At 42.7% G+C, this 19425-nt stretch overlaps 1 protein-coding gene across 4 annotated transcripts in view; it reads left to right on the top strand.

Annotated features, from left to right (window-relative positions):
- The first annotated feature begins 7005 nt into the window (after nt 1-7005).
- Nucleotides 7006-19425, top strand: part of BACE2 (beta-secretase 2) — a 47705-nt gene continuing 35285 nt past the window's right edge. Inside the window, exon 1 of one of the 4 annotated variants that reach the window (XM_068687717.1) lies at nt 7006-7754. In XM_068687717.1, the coding sequence (XP_068543818.1) occupies nt 7055-7754 (700 nt within the window). In that variant the 5' untranslated portion in view covers nt 7006-7054. The remainder of the gene's footprint in view (nt 7755-19425) is intronic. The other 3 variants (XM_068687716.1, XM_068687718.1, XM_068687719.1) reach the window with 3 other exon arrangements.

Raw genomic sequence — 19425 nt, 5'->3', positions numbered from 1 at the left:
TAGCAGCCAAACCTTTGCCATGGAGACCAGAGTACTGTGAAGGTGTTGGGTTTTTTTAGTATTTTTTTATGTGTGGTTCTTCAGAAGGCATTAAAATGCAGTCAATAAACTCATCCAGCAGAGAGAGACTATGAAGGAAAAAGCAATGACACGCCTGTAAGAATCCAGAAGGTCTACTTGATCCGATAAAAGAAAAAATAGGAGGAAAAAAAAAAAAGATTCGCTTATGGAAATTCTTAATTAGTTAACGAACTAATACATCTGAGGCATGTTGGATTTGTGCACTCATATTCTCATTTGTTAAGAAGAATTTTAAAATTACCACAGGCTCTTCAGCTCTGTGCTGATAGCCTGCTCCTGCTGCTCCCACATATGCACCCCTTCTTTGCCTTCAAGTCATGCTGCTGTGCATGTCCCTTTCTCTTTGCACTTTCAGAGCTCTCCTCTTCACAGAGGCTCCTGCCAAACCAAGCCCTGCTCCATATCACTGTGGAAGCTGTCTTGTCCTCTTGCATTCTCCTCAGAGGCATATAGTCATTTCTGAGATCCCTGTTCCTGCACCCAGCAGTGCAGCACCAAAGAGCAGTAACTCCAAAGAAAGTCTTACTGAGCCCCAGGTGAGGACCAAACAGCACTCCTGAGCCTGAAGATGAAGGCCAACAAAGAGATGGAACAAGTTCAGTGTAAAAGGAGTCCTTGGAAGAAATAAGCTGTTAGGCTGGTTGCTGCTGTGCACATGTAAATTGAGGTTTGGGGGGGATAATAACTAGACAAGGCTCAGATTATTATTTATTTTATTTTTATTTTTATTTTATTTTTTTTATTAAACAATGGAAGACATAAACTTCATAGACAGGCAACTTTTTTTTTTCTAGTACCTAGGCATTCCATATCTGCTCCTCACAAAAATAAATAAATAAATAAATAAATTCTCCCACTAGACTGTTTTTCTTTAAGCTGCAGAGCACAGTATTTTTCTCCAGTGCATTTCTCAGAAAGGCCAGAAACAAACTTGCACAAAACAGTATAAGTCTCTGGCAGACCTGCAGCCTGAAAAAGTTCACCCTCTAAGATTAGCACAGTGATAAGCTTCTCTAATTTGCTGGGCATTATCAACCAGAAGTCATGTAACCAGCTCCAAGTAATATGTATTTTTAATATGCATCATAAGCAGTAGTATAAACTATTACAGATAAAAGAAAAATTGAAGTAAAATGGCCAGATCTTGCCCTTATCAGCAACAAATCAGCCTGGTTTACCTCAATGGGCTCTAAATACAATAAATGAGGAAAGAATCACCTGAAGTTTTTTCAGCTGTTTTCAGACTTCTGCCTCTTGGCTGTCTGCCTGTGAGAGTTTTCGTCTCTGAAACAGCCTCCCTGATGCATTGTTTCCTGAAAACAAAGAATACAAAAAGGCAAGCATAATTATTCTCATTGTTGGGTACTTGAAACAAACGGCAGGAGACATAAATTATGAGAAGACCTATAAGCCTGTATCTGATGAGGAATAATGAATTTTTGTAAAGACGGAGAAAAATTGAAGTGCAAAGGCACGTAACAATTTTACACATTAATAATGTGATCACACTTTCTAAGATCATGGATTTTTTTTCTTTTTTTCTTTTTTTTTTAATTTATTTTTTTATTTTTTAAGTGGGATCATAGTGTTTTGCCTTAGGACATATGTTATCTGGATCATTTCATCTACTATCATTACTAGGTGACTGTAGGATAACAGTCCTTTAACTGATTGACTTGTTTAACCTTAAAGTACCTGAACTGTTTTCTAGCTCTATCCTACAGGAAGACCAACACTCATCACTAAAAACAGTTCATTATCAGTTTTCAAAAGTATGTGTGAGTTTTAAGTAGCATTTGGGGCTTATCATTAGCAGTAACACTCAAAAGGCTAAATATACCCTGGAACATCATGAACTAGCATTACAGTTGCTACTGGAGTTGGTTCTGTAAAACACAATTCCATTTCACCTTTCTCTAGCCCCAGTAAAGCATTTCAGGGGTCTCCAGAGGCCCAGAAGGATAACAATAAAACCTTATTTTGCCAAGCTGATAGCTGCAAACCTCTCTCAGATGCACTGGGTTTTCCCTCTGGCTTAGATGCCAAGAATATTTCAGTGCTTGAGGACTACTTCACTAGTAACATATTCATTTTTCATGCACATGTTCATCTTTATGTGCCTTCACAGAAGAAATTCAATCTTTCTAAGAATTTTGGGGAAAAAAAAAGAGCTCCAGTTTTAGGTTATTTTTTCATTGGAAAGAAATGGATCACAGAATAGATTATTTAGATCCAGGTCACTGGGAGCAACATAATAGTTTTTTTGTTTGTTTGTTTGTTTTTCCCGTGGGATGTATACTTCATCCATATCCCTGCTACTATTTTGGAACAAAAAAGGGGCAAATTTTATAAATAAAGGATCATTTCAACACTAGAAAGCCAAAAAAAAAAAAAAAAAAAAGATCCCATTATCAGATTGCAAATAATCATTAAAAAAAAAAAATAAATCTTTAATTAATCCTACTAACTACAGATAGCTAGATCATCATTTCAAATTCTTTTTCATCCAAGTGTCAATCAGACACTTGGCCTGAAATCTGTGGTTCACATTCAGCCTTCAGCATTTCAGATTTTATTTACTGCCTCAGTATATCTAAACTAGAAGCCAGTAATTTATTAGTCCAGGAGGATGGGAAAGGAAGGAAGCTCCATGTCCAACCAGCAGACACTGAGTTATGGAATATAACTTAAAGAAACTACAGCTCTTTATAGATTATGGCCAAACATACTTGCTGCATCCAGTCTTCAGGGACTCTGTCATGATCAACATCAGGTTGATAAGGAAAGGTGGATAAAAACAAAACAAAACAAAAAAGCAGGCTACAAATATAAAGACAGGCTACAGGAACTGATTTTGCCATTCATGAGACCATTTAGTGCTTGAACTTTTCAGCATGAATTTGATAAGCAGAACACCACAAAGAAAACAAGGACAGACAGCAAATTCACAGCTTTGAGTTGGCCATGTGGACAATGTGATTCGTTATAAGATTCCTTGGTGTCTCCAAAGGACGGACATAGATATGGACTCACGGCTCCATTAAATGACAAGGTTATTTACAAACAGATCCTAGCTGCAGCTTCTAAGCAGGGTGCAGCCAGGAACATGCCTATAACCTCCTTTGTTGAACATCTGGTACACAGATGGACTGGAACAAAACCGTACTCTGTGCATTTACCTCCCAAAAGTGACTAATGCCCAGACTTTCACAAGGATTCTATATCCCATCTCCTCCATTTTCCAGTAAACAATGTTGAGGTCTAAGCACTTCTGAGAAATCTTGACCAAGGTTGCTAGTTTCCTGAATATCCACTAACTAGCACGTTTTTCTACTCCTACTGTTAAATGAATAGTCTATCAATTCTGGGCAAAGAGATTGCAGCCCCACACAGTTATGAAAGTATCTGAGCAATCTCAGCAGTATGTGCCAGCTCTGAATATGGTATTTTTAAAGCGCTGTTATAGTTCACTGCATGTTTAATTTTTCATAGTTTATAAATTTATAACTATTGCCTATTTGTGGTGTAGGAAGGTCTGGAATCAGAAGGTCGATATCAGATCATTTTAAGGTCTAACCCACAAATGATTTCTTCTGTGGTGCCAGCTAGAGAATAGAGTCGAGGATTCCTGCAGAGCTTTCTGAAGAAAAACAACAGTCTTCTATGAGTGGTCAATGCTTTCAACCAGAATTCTGAAGTCTGCCTCAGACGTGGCGCAGAAACTCAAACACCCACCCACCCTCCCAGTTAGCAATGAGCTACTCCAGGCCCACAGTTTACAAGACCACAGAAGTACCCAACCATGTATTCTTCAGCCACAAGATAAATTTGGGGCTAGTTCTACACGTTGTGCATATGCTCAGTCCTTAAACAAAACCCCAGACTGTCCACGCCCTCACTTTGGCACATGAGATACTACTAGAGTCTTAGGAGCATCACTGGAATAGCTCTCCTGAACGGCACCTATCTCACCCCAAAGGGCAGCTGTTTTGTTCATTGCCTTGGAAGACGTTCTGCCTTGGCAGACACGCAACAGAGCCAAACCGTGTGGTCTCTGCTGCCGCTTAATTGATTACTGCTCTGTAACTTGCCAGCAGTATTTCCCTGGACTAGGCCCAAAGTATGAAAAGGCTGATGCAAGAAGACCGCAAACAGAGAAGACCATTTCCCAGTGAGGTGCAAGAACAAAATCTCCCCTCTCCTAATGCTATTGCACTCTTCAAATTAACCATTTGTACACTGCAGATCCAGCTAGGTTTCTTTCCATATCGGTGTGCAATTAGTGGTAAAGAGCAGCCTTCTTAAAACTGAAGTATTGATTATGCTAACAGTAGGAACATGGAAAGTAGACAAAGCAATTTTAGAATAGAAGTCTTTGTGTCCATCTTGCCTTATCATTGTATAATGATAGCATAGGTCAGCCTGACTTCTTCAGAGGCACAACTGAGAACCACTTCAGGCTAAGCAGTCCCCTAATAGCTTCCCTTTTTGGAAAGAGAGGATCTCTTTTTAGTCATCCAGAGTTCCTCTGTTCTTATTAGCTCCAGCACTTCCTCTGCATCTTCAGCCTTCTTCATTCCTGTTTTCCCAACAGCCCTAATTTAGTATCTCCATATAGCAACTGTCCCTCAGACTTCAGACACGTATGTCCTTCAGACATACGTCATCCATAACACACAACAGTTACATGTTTATGACACACTGTACTCTGTAAACACTGGTGGAAGGTTATGTTATAGAGATGTGCATCAATTCACTTCCAAGTGGCTCAAGGTTTTAAGCACCATAATACCAGCAAAGTAAATGGTTTCAGAGGTTGGACTAGGTGATCTTGGAGGTCTCTTCCAACCTAGATTATTCTGTGATTCTGTGGTTCTGTAAATGAATGCAAACTTGGATCCAAGTCAAGATATACCTGCAAATTGACATGGAAAATAATGACTTTTTAAAGAGACCTATTCTCGCAGGCTGATATTTAAAGGTTTTTAAAAGCTATTTACTCAAAGGTATATATTTGGAATAACAAAAATACAGAAAGAAGAAAAATAGATTCTTCAAAAATTCTATAAAATAAGGATTCCAGACACTCCTTTATTTCTATGTATTTCCAACATTTAATTTATTTTGTGTATGTGGCACACAAACAAATAAACATGCACATTGAATGCAATTGCATTGCATACAGATGATTTCCTCTCTATGGAACATTGTATACAGTTATGTTCTGCTCTCTAGGAGGAGTTTATTGTGTCTTCTCCAAAAGCAGTTGTTTGCATTGCTCTTACAAGGCCTCCTCCTGCTATTGTTCATAAGTGCACAAAGTCTACTCACCTGCGCACAGTACAGTCTAAGCCTCGTCAGATTCTTAGGTAAATAAAGGGGAGATGAGGGCAGACAGAAACTGCACAACTTGCTGTTTTGTACAAACACGGGCCCGGCTGTGATGATGTGATTGGGAGGATGGAAAGGTTACATATACACCCCATGCAGCAGCTCTCTGATATACATGTGCTGTAAGACTTACCAACATCTGCAGAAAACAGCACATAAGGAACTTTTAACAAGCAGTCTGACAAAAAAGACAAATTTTTGCTTAAACACTTAAAGGCTATGCTGTATCTCCTATACTTCGTGAACTATACACTTCCTCTGACAGGGATTGCTTTGCCCAGAAGTATGGTAATGTATCTTAGCAACAGTGGCGGGGGGAAGGCTTACTGTACTGTAAAAGAATTCAAACAAAATGTATATAGCTGCTGACTGTTATAAATATATCCCTTCCACTCTGAGGGGGTGTTCAATTATACTCCTGCTTTTTTCCCACATTTCCTTTCTCAGAGGGGCAGGGGCATTTATCCAGCTCTCAGCTCACCCACGAAGAGCCCTAACCACTTGAAATCCCCTTCAGCCTCAGCTCTGACCAGACAGGCCTTGCAGCATAACCCATTGCTATCCCAGCCGCATCAGTAAAAGCCATTACAGTAGCACCCTGGAGATAACCTCTTCTGAGCCCAGCTGCTGCTCCCCCAGGTGTTCAGCTGCCATCCCTCCAGTGCAGCACTTCCCAGCTCTTCTGTCCTGAGCAGGTGGAACTACACAGAGCAGGACTGCAATATTTCACCTTCCTACTTGTCAGGCAAGCAGAAAGCTTCCTGCGGCCAGGGAGGTGCAGAGTTTGCACAATTGAGCCTTTCAGTAAGATGCATTGTTTCCCACAAGTAAAACAGAGCAACCTTTATCTATGCCCTCTACTCAAGTTCTCTGTCAGGGCAATCCCACTGCTCACTTCCCACTTCCAGCACAGTAAGGCTGAGAGCCTGACAGAGCACTTCTCCTCCCTTAGGACAGCTCTGAGGTGGATGTCAGGGACTGCAACACCTTGTGCTGAAATACCCCAGCAGCACTGAAAAGATCTAAGGGATGAGTTACAATTCGAGGAGAGGGGTTCCAGAAATTGAACGACAAGTCAGGGTATAGAAAACAAGTCAGTGAGGAAAGTGAAGGCGCCTTTTTTCCTTCAGAATGAGTGTGTGGGCTCCAATCGCCTTGCAAGGATTACCCTTTGCTAGCTACGAATAACCAGAGTGCCCTTCCAGCAAAGGGTTTGCTCAGTCTTTCTGGGAGCAAGCACCAGCACGTCCATAAGAAACTTCATTCAAGTTCACTGAAACACTTGGAAACCCTAAGGAGGATTCTTCCTTTGCAGGGAGGGAGGAATCCCTCGCCAAGAGAGATCTCCACTTGGAGCAGGTTTACACCCAAGGACAGAACGGGCAGTTGCCTAGGGTGTGCCTAGGACACCGAAGTACCTGGGCAAAGCTGGCCAAGCCTTCCCATCCCCCGAAAGGCCGCACTGGCCTGCCGCTATTAATTCCGCGCATGATGAAGACATTTAAAGCCTTGCAGTCGGTCTTTCTCACAAGCAGGCGTCTGTCGTGCCGGGTTTTATGGCAAGGCGCCGTTGATTCAGGAGATGAATTCCCACACGGACACATGGACACACGGACACCGCCACCCCACAGCGCGGATCCCGGGGGGCCCGGATCCTCCGCCATCCCCCCGGGGCTCTCGGAAACTTTCCGCCCCGGGGCCGAGCCTCCAAGTTTCTCAGCCTCCGCCTCCCCTCCGGCGGAGGCCGGGCTGCCTGAGCGAGCAGCACAACTTCCCCGGCCGGGAGGAAGGCGAGGAGGAGCTCGGCGCCGAGGGGTGGGGGGAGATGGAGCCGGGGCGTGGGGAAGCCGCTCCCGCCTTCCTCCTTCTCCTCCTCCTCCTTCTCTTCTCGCCGGCTGCTCCAGCCCGGCACCAGGCGACCGCTGCCTCCCTGCCGAGCCCCGCAGCAGCCGGGACGTGCCTCCGGGATGGGGGCGCCGCCGGTCGCCCCCAGCCTCCTGCTGCTGCTGGCCGGCGCCGCGGGGTTGTGCCGGGCTTTCTTCTCGCTGCCGCTCCGCGTGTCCCAGCCGGCCGCCCCCCGGGGGTCGCCGCCCGCCCCGGTGCCGCTGCGGCCGGGGAGCGGCGGGGGCCGGCAGCGGGATGCCCCGGCAGAGCCGGGAGGCTTGGCCTTGGCCTCGGAGCCCGGGGGCAGCATCAACTTTTTGGCCATGGTGGACAACCTGCAGGGGGACTCCGGCCGCGGGTACTACCTGGAGATGCTCCTCGGGACCCCGCCGCAGGCGGTAGGAGTGGGCCGGGGAGATGGGGGGTGGGGGAGGATATTTTGGAAGGGGGGAGGATATTTTTGGGGGGTCGCATCTCAGTAGCTGGGTTCTGCCGCCCTCCCCCGTTCCTGCCCAAACGCAACTTTCTCTCGTCGTGCCGTAACTTCTGCTGCCGAGCCCAGGGGGAACCCCCTCTTAGGACGGGCCCCTCCCCTCCCCCCCGAAGGATGGGGACCCCCCGCTTAGGACGGAGACCCCGGCCCCCCATTGCAAAGCGTCGCGATCGCAGCTTAGAGTAACCCATCCGCGCGGGTGTGTTTCTATTTTCTGTTAAAGCCGCGTCTGGGCGCTCCGGGGAGGGGGGGGGGGGATGTGCTCGCAGTGCCCTCCCCCGGCGAGAATCGCTCCAAATCCTCCGCTGGAGCTGAGCAGCGGGTAGGCAGCGCCAGCCCTGGGAGGGGGGATGAGAAGTTTCCCCGAGCCTCCCCCGCCGAGTCACGGGGCGGCCGAGACGGCTGCTCGGCTCCTCAGCTGAGCCCAGCTCGTTTCCTGCCGGCCCTCGGGGCTTTTCGCCTCCCTTCTTCTCGCAGGCCGAGCCCCGGCCTTGGCCCTGCACAGAGGATTTCTCCTTTCTTCTTCCCGGGCTGCTGGCAAAGAGCTAAGGAATGCCGAAACGCCTCGCCAACGGGGAGCGTGCGGCTGTTAAATGTTTGCGATTCTGTGGGATCTTTACTTTTTTTTTTTTTTTTTTTTTTTTTTACACCTGGACGTAAGAGGGTTGGTCAGATTGTTGCTCCGTGCCATCAGGCTCAACACCTGTATTTAAAAAGGGTTGTGTTGCTGTACAATCAATAAATGTAGTTAAGAAGAAGCAGACCCCGTCCAATGTATCAAAGCGTGGCCCCATAGCCACAGAGGCTGTGAAACAATCTTTCCCTCCGTGTTACAGGCTGCGTGTGTGGTGAGCTCTGTTAGTGTGGCATCGTGTGGCCTTCATTACTCAGGGGAACATTCAATATTGGTTTCTGCCAGAATCCAGATATCAGGTTTGATTGGGCTAATAATGCAATTCAGTCTGTCTTAGATTAAAAAATAATTTTAGGAAGAAATAGTGAAAGTAAAGGATGTCATCTCCTTACACGTCTACAGGGATTTTGAAAGTGAAAGAAATGGAAAAGGAAAAATATGACAGGCACTTGATAATGTAACTGGATGTCTGCCCTCAGTGCACCTTGAGACTTCACTTAACAGCTAGTATTGCTTGCATTACGTGTGATGTGAGGTTTCAGTTAAACTTGCCTCCCTGGTTTTTCATCTGAAAAACAGCTCTGAATCCAGCTGCAAAGCTTTCACTATTTCGAACTAAGTTCTGAGTTCTTTCAAAATTAATTATTTAAAAGATTGCTACTGGTGGTTAGCATGTACAAAGTTTTATTCACAGGACTAGGCCCACCAAGGTTGTAAATGTAAGCAAGTAAGGTTATAAATGCATTTGGGTTTCCAAAAAGTCAGACCCCAATGCATAGCAACTCAGTAGAGCGGTGTTAAAATTTATTAGCTGCTTTGGGTAAGAATTTGTTATCTTCTTTCCTGCCTGAAACTGGAATACTTTAAGACCACAAATGTGCATGCTGCTTTTCTGCTCTACAACAAATAGCATAAAGCTGCAAAGCTGCTACAGGCCGGTTCCGCTTGCGTCCTTCACATTGCTTACACTAAAAGCAAATATCTTGGCCCTGCCAAGTGCTGGGATCACATTAAACTCCTTGAGCAAGCAGTCACTGAAGTCAGAGTGGGGCATGATCAGGTAGGAAAGGGATGTTTCTTGTTAAATGTTCCTCCCATTCTGACTTCGCCACCCGTCAGAAGCTGTTGTGTATGGTGATGCTTGGACACCTCCCTTCTCCCCTACAGCCCTCTAGCATGGGACTCTTCCTCCAGACTGACTCTTTTTCACCCAGTTCCCTCCCAGGACCACTGAGCCCACATACAGGGCACTGCTGCCCTGACACTTCACCTCGGGGGGAAAAGAAATCCTGCCAGTGAGGAAGAGTTATGGAGAAACTGGAGCAGAAAGGTGGGGAGCAGAGCTACTGCTCCGCACAGCGCCTGGGCAAGCGGGTGAGCAAATGCAAGCAAGGCAGCAGTGGACCGAGACCAAATAGCGGGTGGTGAAAAAAGGCACAAGATTTAATGTTGTGGTTACAGGACTGCTGGTGCCTGGTAACTTTGCAAGCGTGCATTTAGTGCTGAAAGCCTGCTGTGCCAGTATGGGGATAAACATTTGTTTCACAGGGGACTTTAGCACTGCTGAACTTGTATTACTGCTCAATTGCGTTTGTAGAAATTTCCCTTTTTTAATTTCTGCTCTTGGAAGGAAGCTACGATGAAAGAACTTCTCTTTTCAGGTCATTTAAGACGTGCAATTTGGCTTTCATTCCAATGCTGGTTTGTCATACAGCAGATAAACACAGTACAGAGCTGAGCTTCACAATGGCAGTTCTGAAATAATTGTTCTGCCAATATAAAAATAGAGTAGTTGTGTGAAGTCAGATTTTTTCTTTTTTTCCAAGGGACGAAATTTGAGTGCAGTCAGTCTAGTTTTGCAAAGTGTTTGCAGCCAAACTATTTCTGACCATTTCCAGTTTTACGATACAGTATCCTAACAATAGATCTCCAGACTAGCTACCAGATCAGTGTCAGCTGTCACTAATTCTCCCCAGCTAATTCTCATTAATTCACATACAGATACAGCTCTACTTAGGAATTATGTGAAAGCTGAAAAAGGAAAAAGTTTTGTATTGTATTGAAGAGTGTGATGTATTTGTCTCTTTCTTCAAGGATGTATTGTGTCCTACTTCTGATGGATTACATGCTTTACACCTGTCTGCATAGGTGTGCTTTCTCCAATGCCAGATTTAAATATGAGGTGGCAAGGGTCCAATATGAATTGTGTGCACGGCTCTTACTTTTTATTTCTTTAAATAATCTGATGGAATACCTTTGCTCTATCTTTTACTGTTTTGCCTGCCCTGAGAAGCCCTGTGAGGAACAGGATTAAAGATCATTTAGGGTTTTTTCCACTTTCTTCACCACAGTTCTGTTCATATTTTGCTTCTCTTACAAACTTTTGACAAATGGAATAGTCAAACTCCTAAGGCACCCTGTGTTCTTCACAGCTTTCCTGAAGTCCATCTGGACAGCATTATATCATAGCGAAGAACCTACTGTTGTCTCATCTTGCCACTTATGTTAGTCTTGATTATATGAAGCAGAGGTAAACCTGCCTGTCTCATTGTATTTCCAAACTGCACATTTGGTGAAATAATGTAAATACTCTAAGTGCAACATCATTGCAATGGGAGGCTCAGCATGCACCTCCTGAGAGCTCAGAGTCCTCTAGGTTTGCTTTGGTTAGTGGGTACTGAAACCACAACAGGATCTGATTTATGCTCTGAACACACAAGCCCTTTCTGAAATTTAAATCTTTCATTCTATGCATGAGGAGGTTTTGTTTATTGTTCTTTATGGCAGTTTGTTCTGTGCAGGGGGTGAGCAGTGAGTTTACCTCTCCTGTAAACTTGCTCAGGTTAACATGAGTTTTGGGTCTAGCAGGTTAACGTGAGAGTTGCTGCAAAACACAAACTTCAATTCCATGTAATTGGTGAGAAGTTACCTTTCCTTCAATTTATTCCAGCTATTAGAGAAAAGAAGGATATGTATTAAACACCTTAAGTGTGTCACGGACTCTTATAATTTATAGCCTGATATTTTGAAGGTGATGAACATGCACATTAGCAAGTTCTGAACATGCAGCCATTCTTTCTTAATTGTTAATAGCTCTTATTTCATGAGAGTTGTAAGGAATGAATAGTGTGAGGAAAAAATCAGCTACTTTTGCAATTTTATCACTGCACTGGTCTTACTATAATAGGTGGTAAGGGCCTGATTTCTAGAGCTGTGTCATTCCCTGAGAAACTGAGCTCTACTGTCTTAATTTTGTTGAAGAGTTTACCCTCTTTTCAGATACAAGGATTTTTGAAAATGTTATCCTTCTAGGTTCAAATGACAGAATGCAAGCTCCAACTCAAATCTCTCTTATTTCTCTCTCTCTCTTTTTCTTTTTTTTTTTTTTTTTTTTTAATAGTTACATGTGCCTTTTCTGTTGATTTTTTAGCTTTTTATAGAAGTTGAAAGGAGGAAGGCTTGAGGAGCAAAGACAAGTACTGGGGCATATTGGACTATTTTGAGGTGGCAGCCTCAAAATCCCTCCAGATCCCTCTAATGGAAATACTATGGAAATGCAGTTGGATAGGAATTGTTGCTGCTGTTGGCTAAGTACTATGGATAAATTGAGTAGTTTTGTTGTTGTTATTGTTTTTTATTTGTCTGTGGTTTTTTTGTTTGTTTGTTTGTTTTGTTTTGTTTTGTTTTTTTTTGGATTGTTGTTGGATCCCAGCAAAATAAAAGGGCAAGGACCTGAAAGTTGTAGGAGACAGGACTAATACTGTGGTGTAATGTGGTGAGGCATAATATATTTTTGGCCAAAGACAAAATAAACAAACATACCAGATTTAGGTTGACAAAAGTGTCCCTGCCTTTACAGATCAACATTCTGGCACCCTCTTCATACAATACCAGTCCTTGCAAATGGCCTGCATGGAAGTTGTGGAACCTGTACTATAAAAATAGTCCAAACCATGAGTATAGTACAGTTAGTGTTTTGTAGCAAGGCTTTGCCTGGGTGTGTTTTTGAGAGGGTTGTAATGGATTGCGATGTCTATGTGCAGTGACACTGGAGGGAGGAGGCTCATCATGGCTGTTCCTCAGGATGTGCTCCTCTCCCAACACAAGTAGGTTCGATTAGAGCCCCACTAGTTTCCCACAAGACTGCTTCTTTTAAGGCACTCACTTTCAGAGCAATGCTGGAAGCTGTTATCTGTGGTCACTGGTCATAACAATCATGCTGGTGGTTCCTGGTGGGTTGTGGCAGAAGGTCTGTTGTGAAGATCAGGGAAGAGGCAAGAGGTGGCAGGTTCATGCTTTTACTGTTCCATGCATTTCATCCCCTACCAAGGCAAAAACATCAGTTCAATTGGAAAGGGTACATTAGCCAGTGGGCAAAGAACAATGTTGTCTACTATGTATGAGTGAATCAGCTGGGATTTACAGTAGGAGTGAGACGAAAACAAGGCAGTGAACAAAAGCCCACATGGAATACATTTGGGATTATCAAGAAAGGATTTATTTATTTATAAGCTCTGACCAGAGGCCAGTCAGCTCTAGGGACAGTCTTTGGCAAGACCCATTTAAAAATTACTACATTTTGTAGTGGTATTTCTCTTTGTGAAGTGCACTTGTGACTTCGAGTCTGTGCACACACATTAACTGTTACATTTTGTCTTCATGTTTTTTTTTATCTTTGAAATTTTCTCACTTATTGTAGGTGAAGTGAGTGACCTGAAATATAATCTGGTCATTGTCAAGTGCAACTACCTTTGAAAGATGAAGCTGAGACAATTATATAGCCCTGCACATGTGCATCTCCAGTATGAATCAAATGCACCACTCTCCCATTTCTTACTTGCTGTAAAATATAGATTTAATCATAATTTATGTAAATAAGTAAAGGAACTTGTTGCTCCTGTTTTGACCAGATTAGGATTTGAAATCGTCTTCAAAGTAAAGGAGGTAACATTCAGCTGCCCCAGAAAAAGGAAATGCTTTTTCCTGCCATTGATGGGATTGTCATGCATCTTGCTGCTTTTCAGCCTCATTTTACTATGCAAATCTGAGCTTGTGAAGCAAATGGTGTACGCGTTCTACAGATACCAGGCTGCTGTTAAAATAAAAAAGTTTTACATTTCAATTTGTATCTGTTGGCTCAGTGCCTTTCAAAGCACTTAAATAGCCCAGGACTGGAATAGATTTTATTTGCAGTATTTTGCACATGAGTTCCCTTAGTTTTAAAATACCATGTTAGCTGACTATCTGTCTTCTTTTCTCTGCATATGTCTACATCACAGTCAAAAAAAAATGGCCAGCTGGACCTCTCACTACTACTGCTTTACAGGGCTGCAGCAGGGGAAAGATATTCTGGATCTTAGTTTCTATTTTGTAAGAGTCCTCGAGTAGGTGAAGTCTGTGGGGTACAGTGGAAAGGAAATCAGAAGAAAATAAATGAGCTGGAAAAATCTTATACAAGTAAAAATTAGAATTCATGGGATATGATTCATGTGTCATAATTAAAAGGCTCTTTTGAAGAGAATCTGTTAAGACAGTAATTGCACTCTGCAATCCTTGTTCCACTCACCACTGCTTACTAATAATTTTAAATTGTGAAAAGTAAATTATTTGTGGATTTTTGTCGTCTTCGCTCAGCTTGTGTGTACTAAAATTAGTTGATTTTATTTAGCTTTATGGTTGGTTTATTTTTGTACTTACTAGCAAAAACTGCTGTTAAGCTGGGCTGCATGTGTTTAGGGAAAATGTTTGTCCAGTTTTAATTTAAAAGAGTAAAGGTATTAATGCTGCAGGAACACTTGGGAAGCTCCAATTTAAAGACCTGAATCAATTCCTAGGGATCTCAAATTGCTTGCTAGCATGGCTTTTTCCCATTATTATTTTTTTGTTGTTTGTTTGTTTTAGGAAAAAAGACAACTGGGGAGCTAAGAGTAACCTTTGCACTCGAGGGCCAGACCATAAGCCTTCTCTCATTAAAGGCCAGCTCCTGCCATTTGACAGGGGAAAAGCAATCGGACCATTTTGGCAGCTCTCCCTCAAGTGATTCCTTCTGATATTTGTCTGTGGATCTGCCGATGTGAGCGGCCTGGAGGCCGGCACCTCGGAGCCTGCGCAAGACCTCACAGCAGGGCCAGGTGAGGGGATTTTTTCCCCAGCCCAGGCTCTTCCAGTTTCTCACTTCACTGCCATAGGAGTCTGCATGCTGGAGAAGATTGGCCATCTGAGGCTTTTGTAGTACTAGAATGGTTACCTACAAAGCTCTGATATGGAAGGGTGGGTCCTGCTCCCCCTGACCTCCCTCCACCGCCCCGACATTTTAAATAGTATTAGGGAAGAAAGTGTAAGTTTCAAGTGCAGATCTGTTTTCCAAATTACAACTTTGGCTGCAAAATCTTGAGAGTTTTTTTTTTCTTTTTTTTTTTTTCTTTTTTTTCCCCTCTTACTGTTTTCTACTTAATTGGAAACATAACTTCAAAAATTCCACTGTGATCAGCCCATTAATACAGAAACTTTGACTGTCAGTGTTTGCAGCTTAAGAAATTGATAACTGAAACATCGTTTCAAGATAGAGCACTCTGTACCAGTTTGGAGGAGCTTCAAGGCAGTGTTGTCATACTGCCTAAGCATGATACGGAAAGCTGTGTGCTGCTGTGTGTAGATGTCTGCCACAGGTGAGAGGGAAGCGTGAGGCCTGTCAGAAACTGATTCATCAATCCTGCTGATATTTTCCTGTGAATAAAGAGAGTTTTATTTATTATTTCATTCGTTTTTCTTCTCTGTGACTCTCAGGTTGCAAATAAGAGACAGAGGAGTCCAAAGGTGGTCACACTTTCAAGAAGTCTGAGAAATGCTGTAGCAAGAAAACATCTGATGCAGTCACACTGCTTCAGTTTATCTGTCACAGAATAATCTTCTCATTTCTTCGCAGATGCAAAGTCCTTCAGGGAATAGCACTATCATTTCACACAATCCGATATGCCAGATTTTTGCATTTGGACTGGTGAGATAAATAATGTATGAAAAAAAAAATCGTAAAAGTTCTCAGCAGCTGTAGTCATGAATGCTGGCGCATGTTACGTGTTCCAGCTAAAGTTAACTTTCGTTGGCTCTCTCCGTATTGTTTCAGAGTTGTCTCGGCAAGTGCCCAAATACCAGTGATATTATCTGCACATTTTTATTAAGGTTTGGAAGCGTTCTTAATGGTGGGTGTGCCCTGCAGTGTTTGCCATTGCCAATAGCCAGACTTTTAGAACTCCACTGGCCTGAGCTTCAGCATGGGCAGCAGTGTGACTGCATGCTGCAAGACTTTAGGAAAGCCCTTCCAGGCAGTATGTGAAGTGTTAGAACCCTGGGCTGCTGCAGATCCTGAGAAACCATCATCAGACAGCGTTTTTTAGCTCCTGGCTGAAGCAGAGGGTAGTTTACTTCTACATACAGACTGATATTTGGAGGAAAGAGTACCAGGAATCTCTCCTCTGCATGAAGCAACCTCTGTAAACCCGCGAGAATAAAAAAAAGTCTTTTAACTTCCTGACCTACAAACTCAACCTGTTATCTGAAAATAAAGCTGTGTTCTTGCACGCTTCTGTGTTCTCCTGTGTAATAAAGATTTTTATAGTGGAACTTAGTTAACAATTGTAATGATGTATGAGCCACAGGCAAAGCTAGTTCATTTCCCAGAGCTGCTGCCTCCACAGTATTAGCCAGGGTAAAGAGAGTAAAGTGTGCATATTTGAGAAAGAGAGAGAAAAATAAATGAGTCCAAGAGCATGGGGAGTAGCATGGTGTTTTGTTTTGTTTTTGCAAATAAGAAATCATATCTTATTTCATGTGAAAATCAAATCTGCCTTTTAACTTGCCCTGCCAGTTTTTAAGTAAAAATATTAGGATAAATATGAATAAAAAAAAAAAAAGATTGTACTTATTTTTAATAAATCAAACACATTATTGTGACACGGCATAGCAGCTTGTTTGTTTGTTTGTTTCCCAATCAAGTAGCTATTCCCGGTGTTATGGATTTGAAAGCTGCTTTCTCTGTGTGCCTTTGAACTCCAGTGTATGATTCCAAGAAATGCCAACGATGGCAATCAAATTCTACTCTTTGGTAATACCCTAAATAGGTCAGGTGGAATGGGGAGCAGAAACCTTCCATCTGTTCCATTCCCTGTATTAATTACAAGGGAAGTTAAAAAACACTGGAGTTGCATCACCTTGCTTCTGCTTGGAGACCTGGGGCTGCTTGTGTACTTTTCCATGGCCGCTCAAGACAGCACGGAGCAGCGGGCAGCTGTTTGACCCAACACCTTTCCCTAGAGATGTGGCACAGCTTTTCTAGCAGTGAATATAATCTGAATAGCCAAATTACAGTCCTTGTGCTTGACATAGCTGGACCTGGTGTTTTTTCTGATATCTTCCCTCCCTTTCACCTCTTTCCTGCAGTAGCTGATCCAGTTATGTACCTTGCTATCTATATGGCAGCAACCCAGTAGGTGTGCAGAAGTATGTGATGGTGGCTGTTTTGGGGCAGAAAGGGAGGAATGGAGGTTGGAGCTGCTCTGGCACATGGGGATGAGATAGTTCAAAGGAGTCTGAAGATGTATAAATGCAGGGACCAGTCTCTTCTGTTCACTAGGTGGAAATACCCCTATACTGCCATCTAAAATACTATAGAAGTTCTCCTATGTTAATCAAAATGTAACAGTGCTGCAAGTCCTGTCCTGAAGTACAAGTTGTGGCATTTTTAGAGCAGAGGTCATGACTTGAAATATGAGAAGCTGCATAGTTGGTTTTCCAAGGAAGGTGCTGACGTTTTTACTTCCCTGTGTCCAACAATCCTGGCTAATCCAGGAATGCTGATGTGTGACTGTGAGCTAGTCTGTGGTTTTCTGGCCTCCAGGAGGGAGAGGCTGCTCTCGCAGCCATAAACTCCACTTCAGCAGTGAGGTGGGCATTCTCATGTAGTCGTTTCCATTGCTTTTCATGTTTTTGGAATGTTTCTTTCACTGTTGAGGTGTATAGATAGAGAAAATCCAATTAAAAATATGCTTATCCACTTTGGTTTTGTTACAGTGTTTTAAGAGTACGGATGAAAAATACTGTATAAATATTCAATGTCTTGTTTTAAGAAGAGCACTGAAAAATACAAGCGAGATCTTCCTGAAATGAGTCATTAGGTGCAACTGGAAGGATGTTACAATGAGTGGCGGCCCTACAGTGTGAGTACTGCACCTGGATGAGGACAGCCTGCCTGGGGAGAGCAGCTCAGCCCAATGTGTCATGTCAGGATTGTCCTTCCTTCACCTTTCCTTCTTGCAGCTCTCCAGGCTTTGAAAAACCTTCACTTGAAAACACCCGTCTACAAAGCTAACATCTTGACAGGGAGGAAAAAACCTGAACACAGTCGTGTATCTGCAGGAGTGAGCTGACAGGGGGAGGAGAGGGAAAAGGGCCTGGCATTTGAGATCAGGCCAAGCATTCAGCATTCTTAAAATGCTGTGGTTTGTTGTTTTGTGTTTTTTTTTGTTTTGTTTTGTTTTGTTTTGTTTTTTTCTTTTTTCACTGCTATCCTGCAAATGTCTTTTTCTCATTACCTGTCTTCAAAATGTAGCTTTTTTCAAAGTTCATCTTTGCCTTCAAAAACTCCTTAAGTATTGTGGGAGCAGCTTTGGAGCTTAGTTTTACATCGCTGGTGCTCTATGAAAGCCAGGGCTTTACTTACATTTGAGATTGAGATTCATATCTTTGGTGTGAGGGAGACCTTTACATGGATGAGGAAGTACAGGAGCAAGACTGAGGCTCTCCTGAGAGGCTTCTGCCAGCACTGCCCACCACTAAAATATAAGGGTACCATGGTGTATTTGACAAAAGGGAGATTTAAAAAAATACAACAGCACTTGTGAGGATAGAGATACCTCCTAACCTCTCACTCACTGTAGTGTTAAGAATGGATTTCATAAGCTTTGTTGAAGCTTGAAATGTGGCCTTTGATTAGTTATATCATTTCCCACTGGCATGGTAAATATGGATAGTGACTCACAGTGTAGAAGCTTGTACAGCATGAGGAAGGTCATAGGATTAGTGGGGTCAAGCCTCCTTCAGTTTATTTGTTGTAGTGTGGTTCTGCGTAAATGCACACAACTCTTTCAATCTTACAGACACTGCAGTTGGAGAGGTGTTTTTTTATTTTTTTTTTTAAACACAGGGTAGGACTTCTGAAGCTAGGTAGAAAAAGACTAAAAATGCAAGGTTTTTCATACAACAGTTTCTCTGATTCTAATGAACAATAGAGGAAGAGAAAAGGGTGAACTAACAAAATAAATTGGAAGCTAATTTTGGAGAGCAAAAGCCTCAGAAAATTGAAATTCTAAGCTGTATGCAGCTTCTAACTATACTAATTCACTGCATATAATACTTTAACGTAGGTTTACTGATTTAATTTCCTTTAAAAAACAACAACACAGAGCACAAAACCCTGCTTGGATATCATATTTTGAAAGGTATTATATTGGTATGATATTATATTAGTATGATGAGTGCCTTTCTCCTGTGTTTTTTTTTTTTTTTATTAAGAAAAAAAAAAAACTTCTGAAATTGTTTGGCATAGTACTGTATTTTTAGAAGAATTATGCCCTAAGAAATACTGGTAAACAGAACAGACATAGCGGACACTTAGCTTAAGACGCTTGAAGTGGATGTGTTATTTTTTTTATTATTATTATTATTTTTTTTCCAGTCAGATGGTTCTAAGTTTTACAGTGAAAGTTTAGCTTCAGGTCAACTGAAAGAATTTGGCAGTGTTTTCTTTTACTTAAGGAATGAAGTGTGGTTAAGCACATGGGTACAAGTGTGTAGAGGCTTACTGAGGAGGAGCTGGCTGGGGACAGTGAAACCCTTTATGGCTTGCGGGTGTTCCTGTATTGTGAAACACAGATGTGCACTCCTTCCC

Source organism: Anas acuta, chromosome 1, assembly GCF_963932015.1.
Source record: "Anas acuta chromosome 1, bAnaAcu1.1, whole genome shotgun sequence".
Classification (NCBI taxonomy): Eukaryota; Metazoa; Chordata; class Aves; order Anseriformes; family Anatidae; genus Anas; species Anas acuta.
The sequence above is the reverse complement of the archived record's forward strand: the minus strand, read 5'-3'. Positions and strand labels throughout refer to the sequence as shown.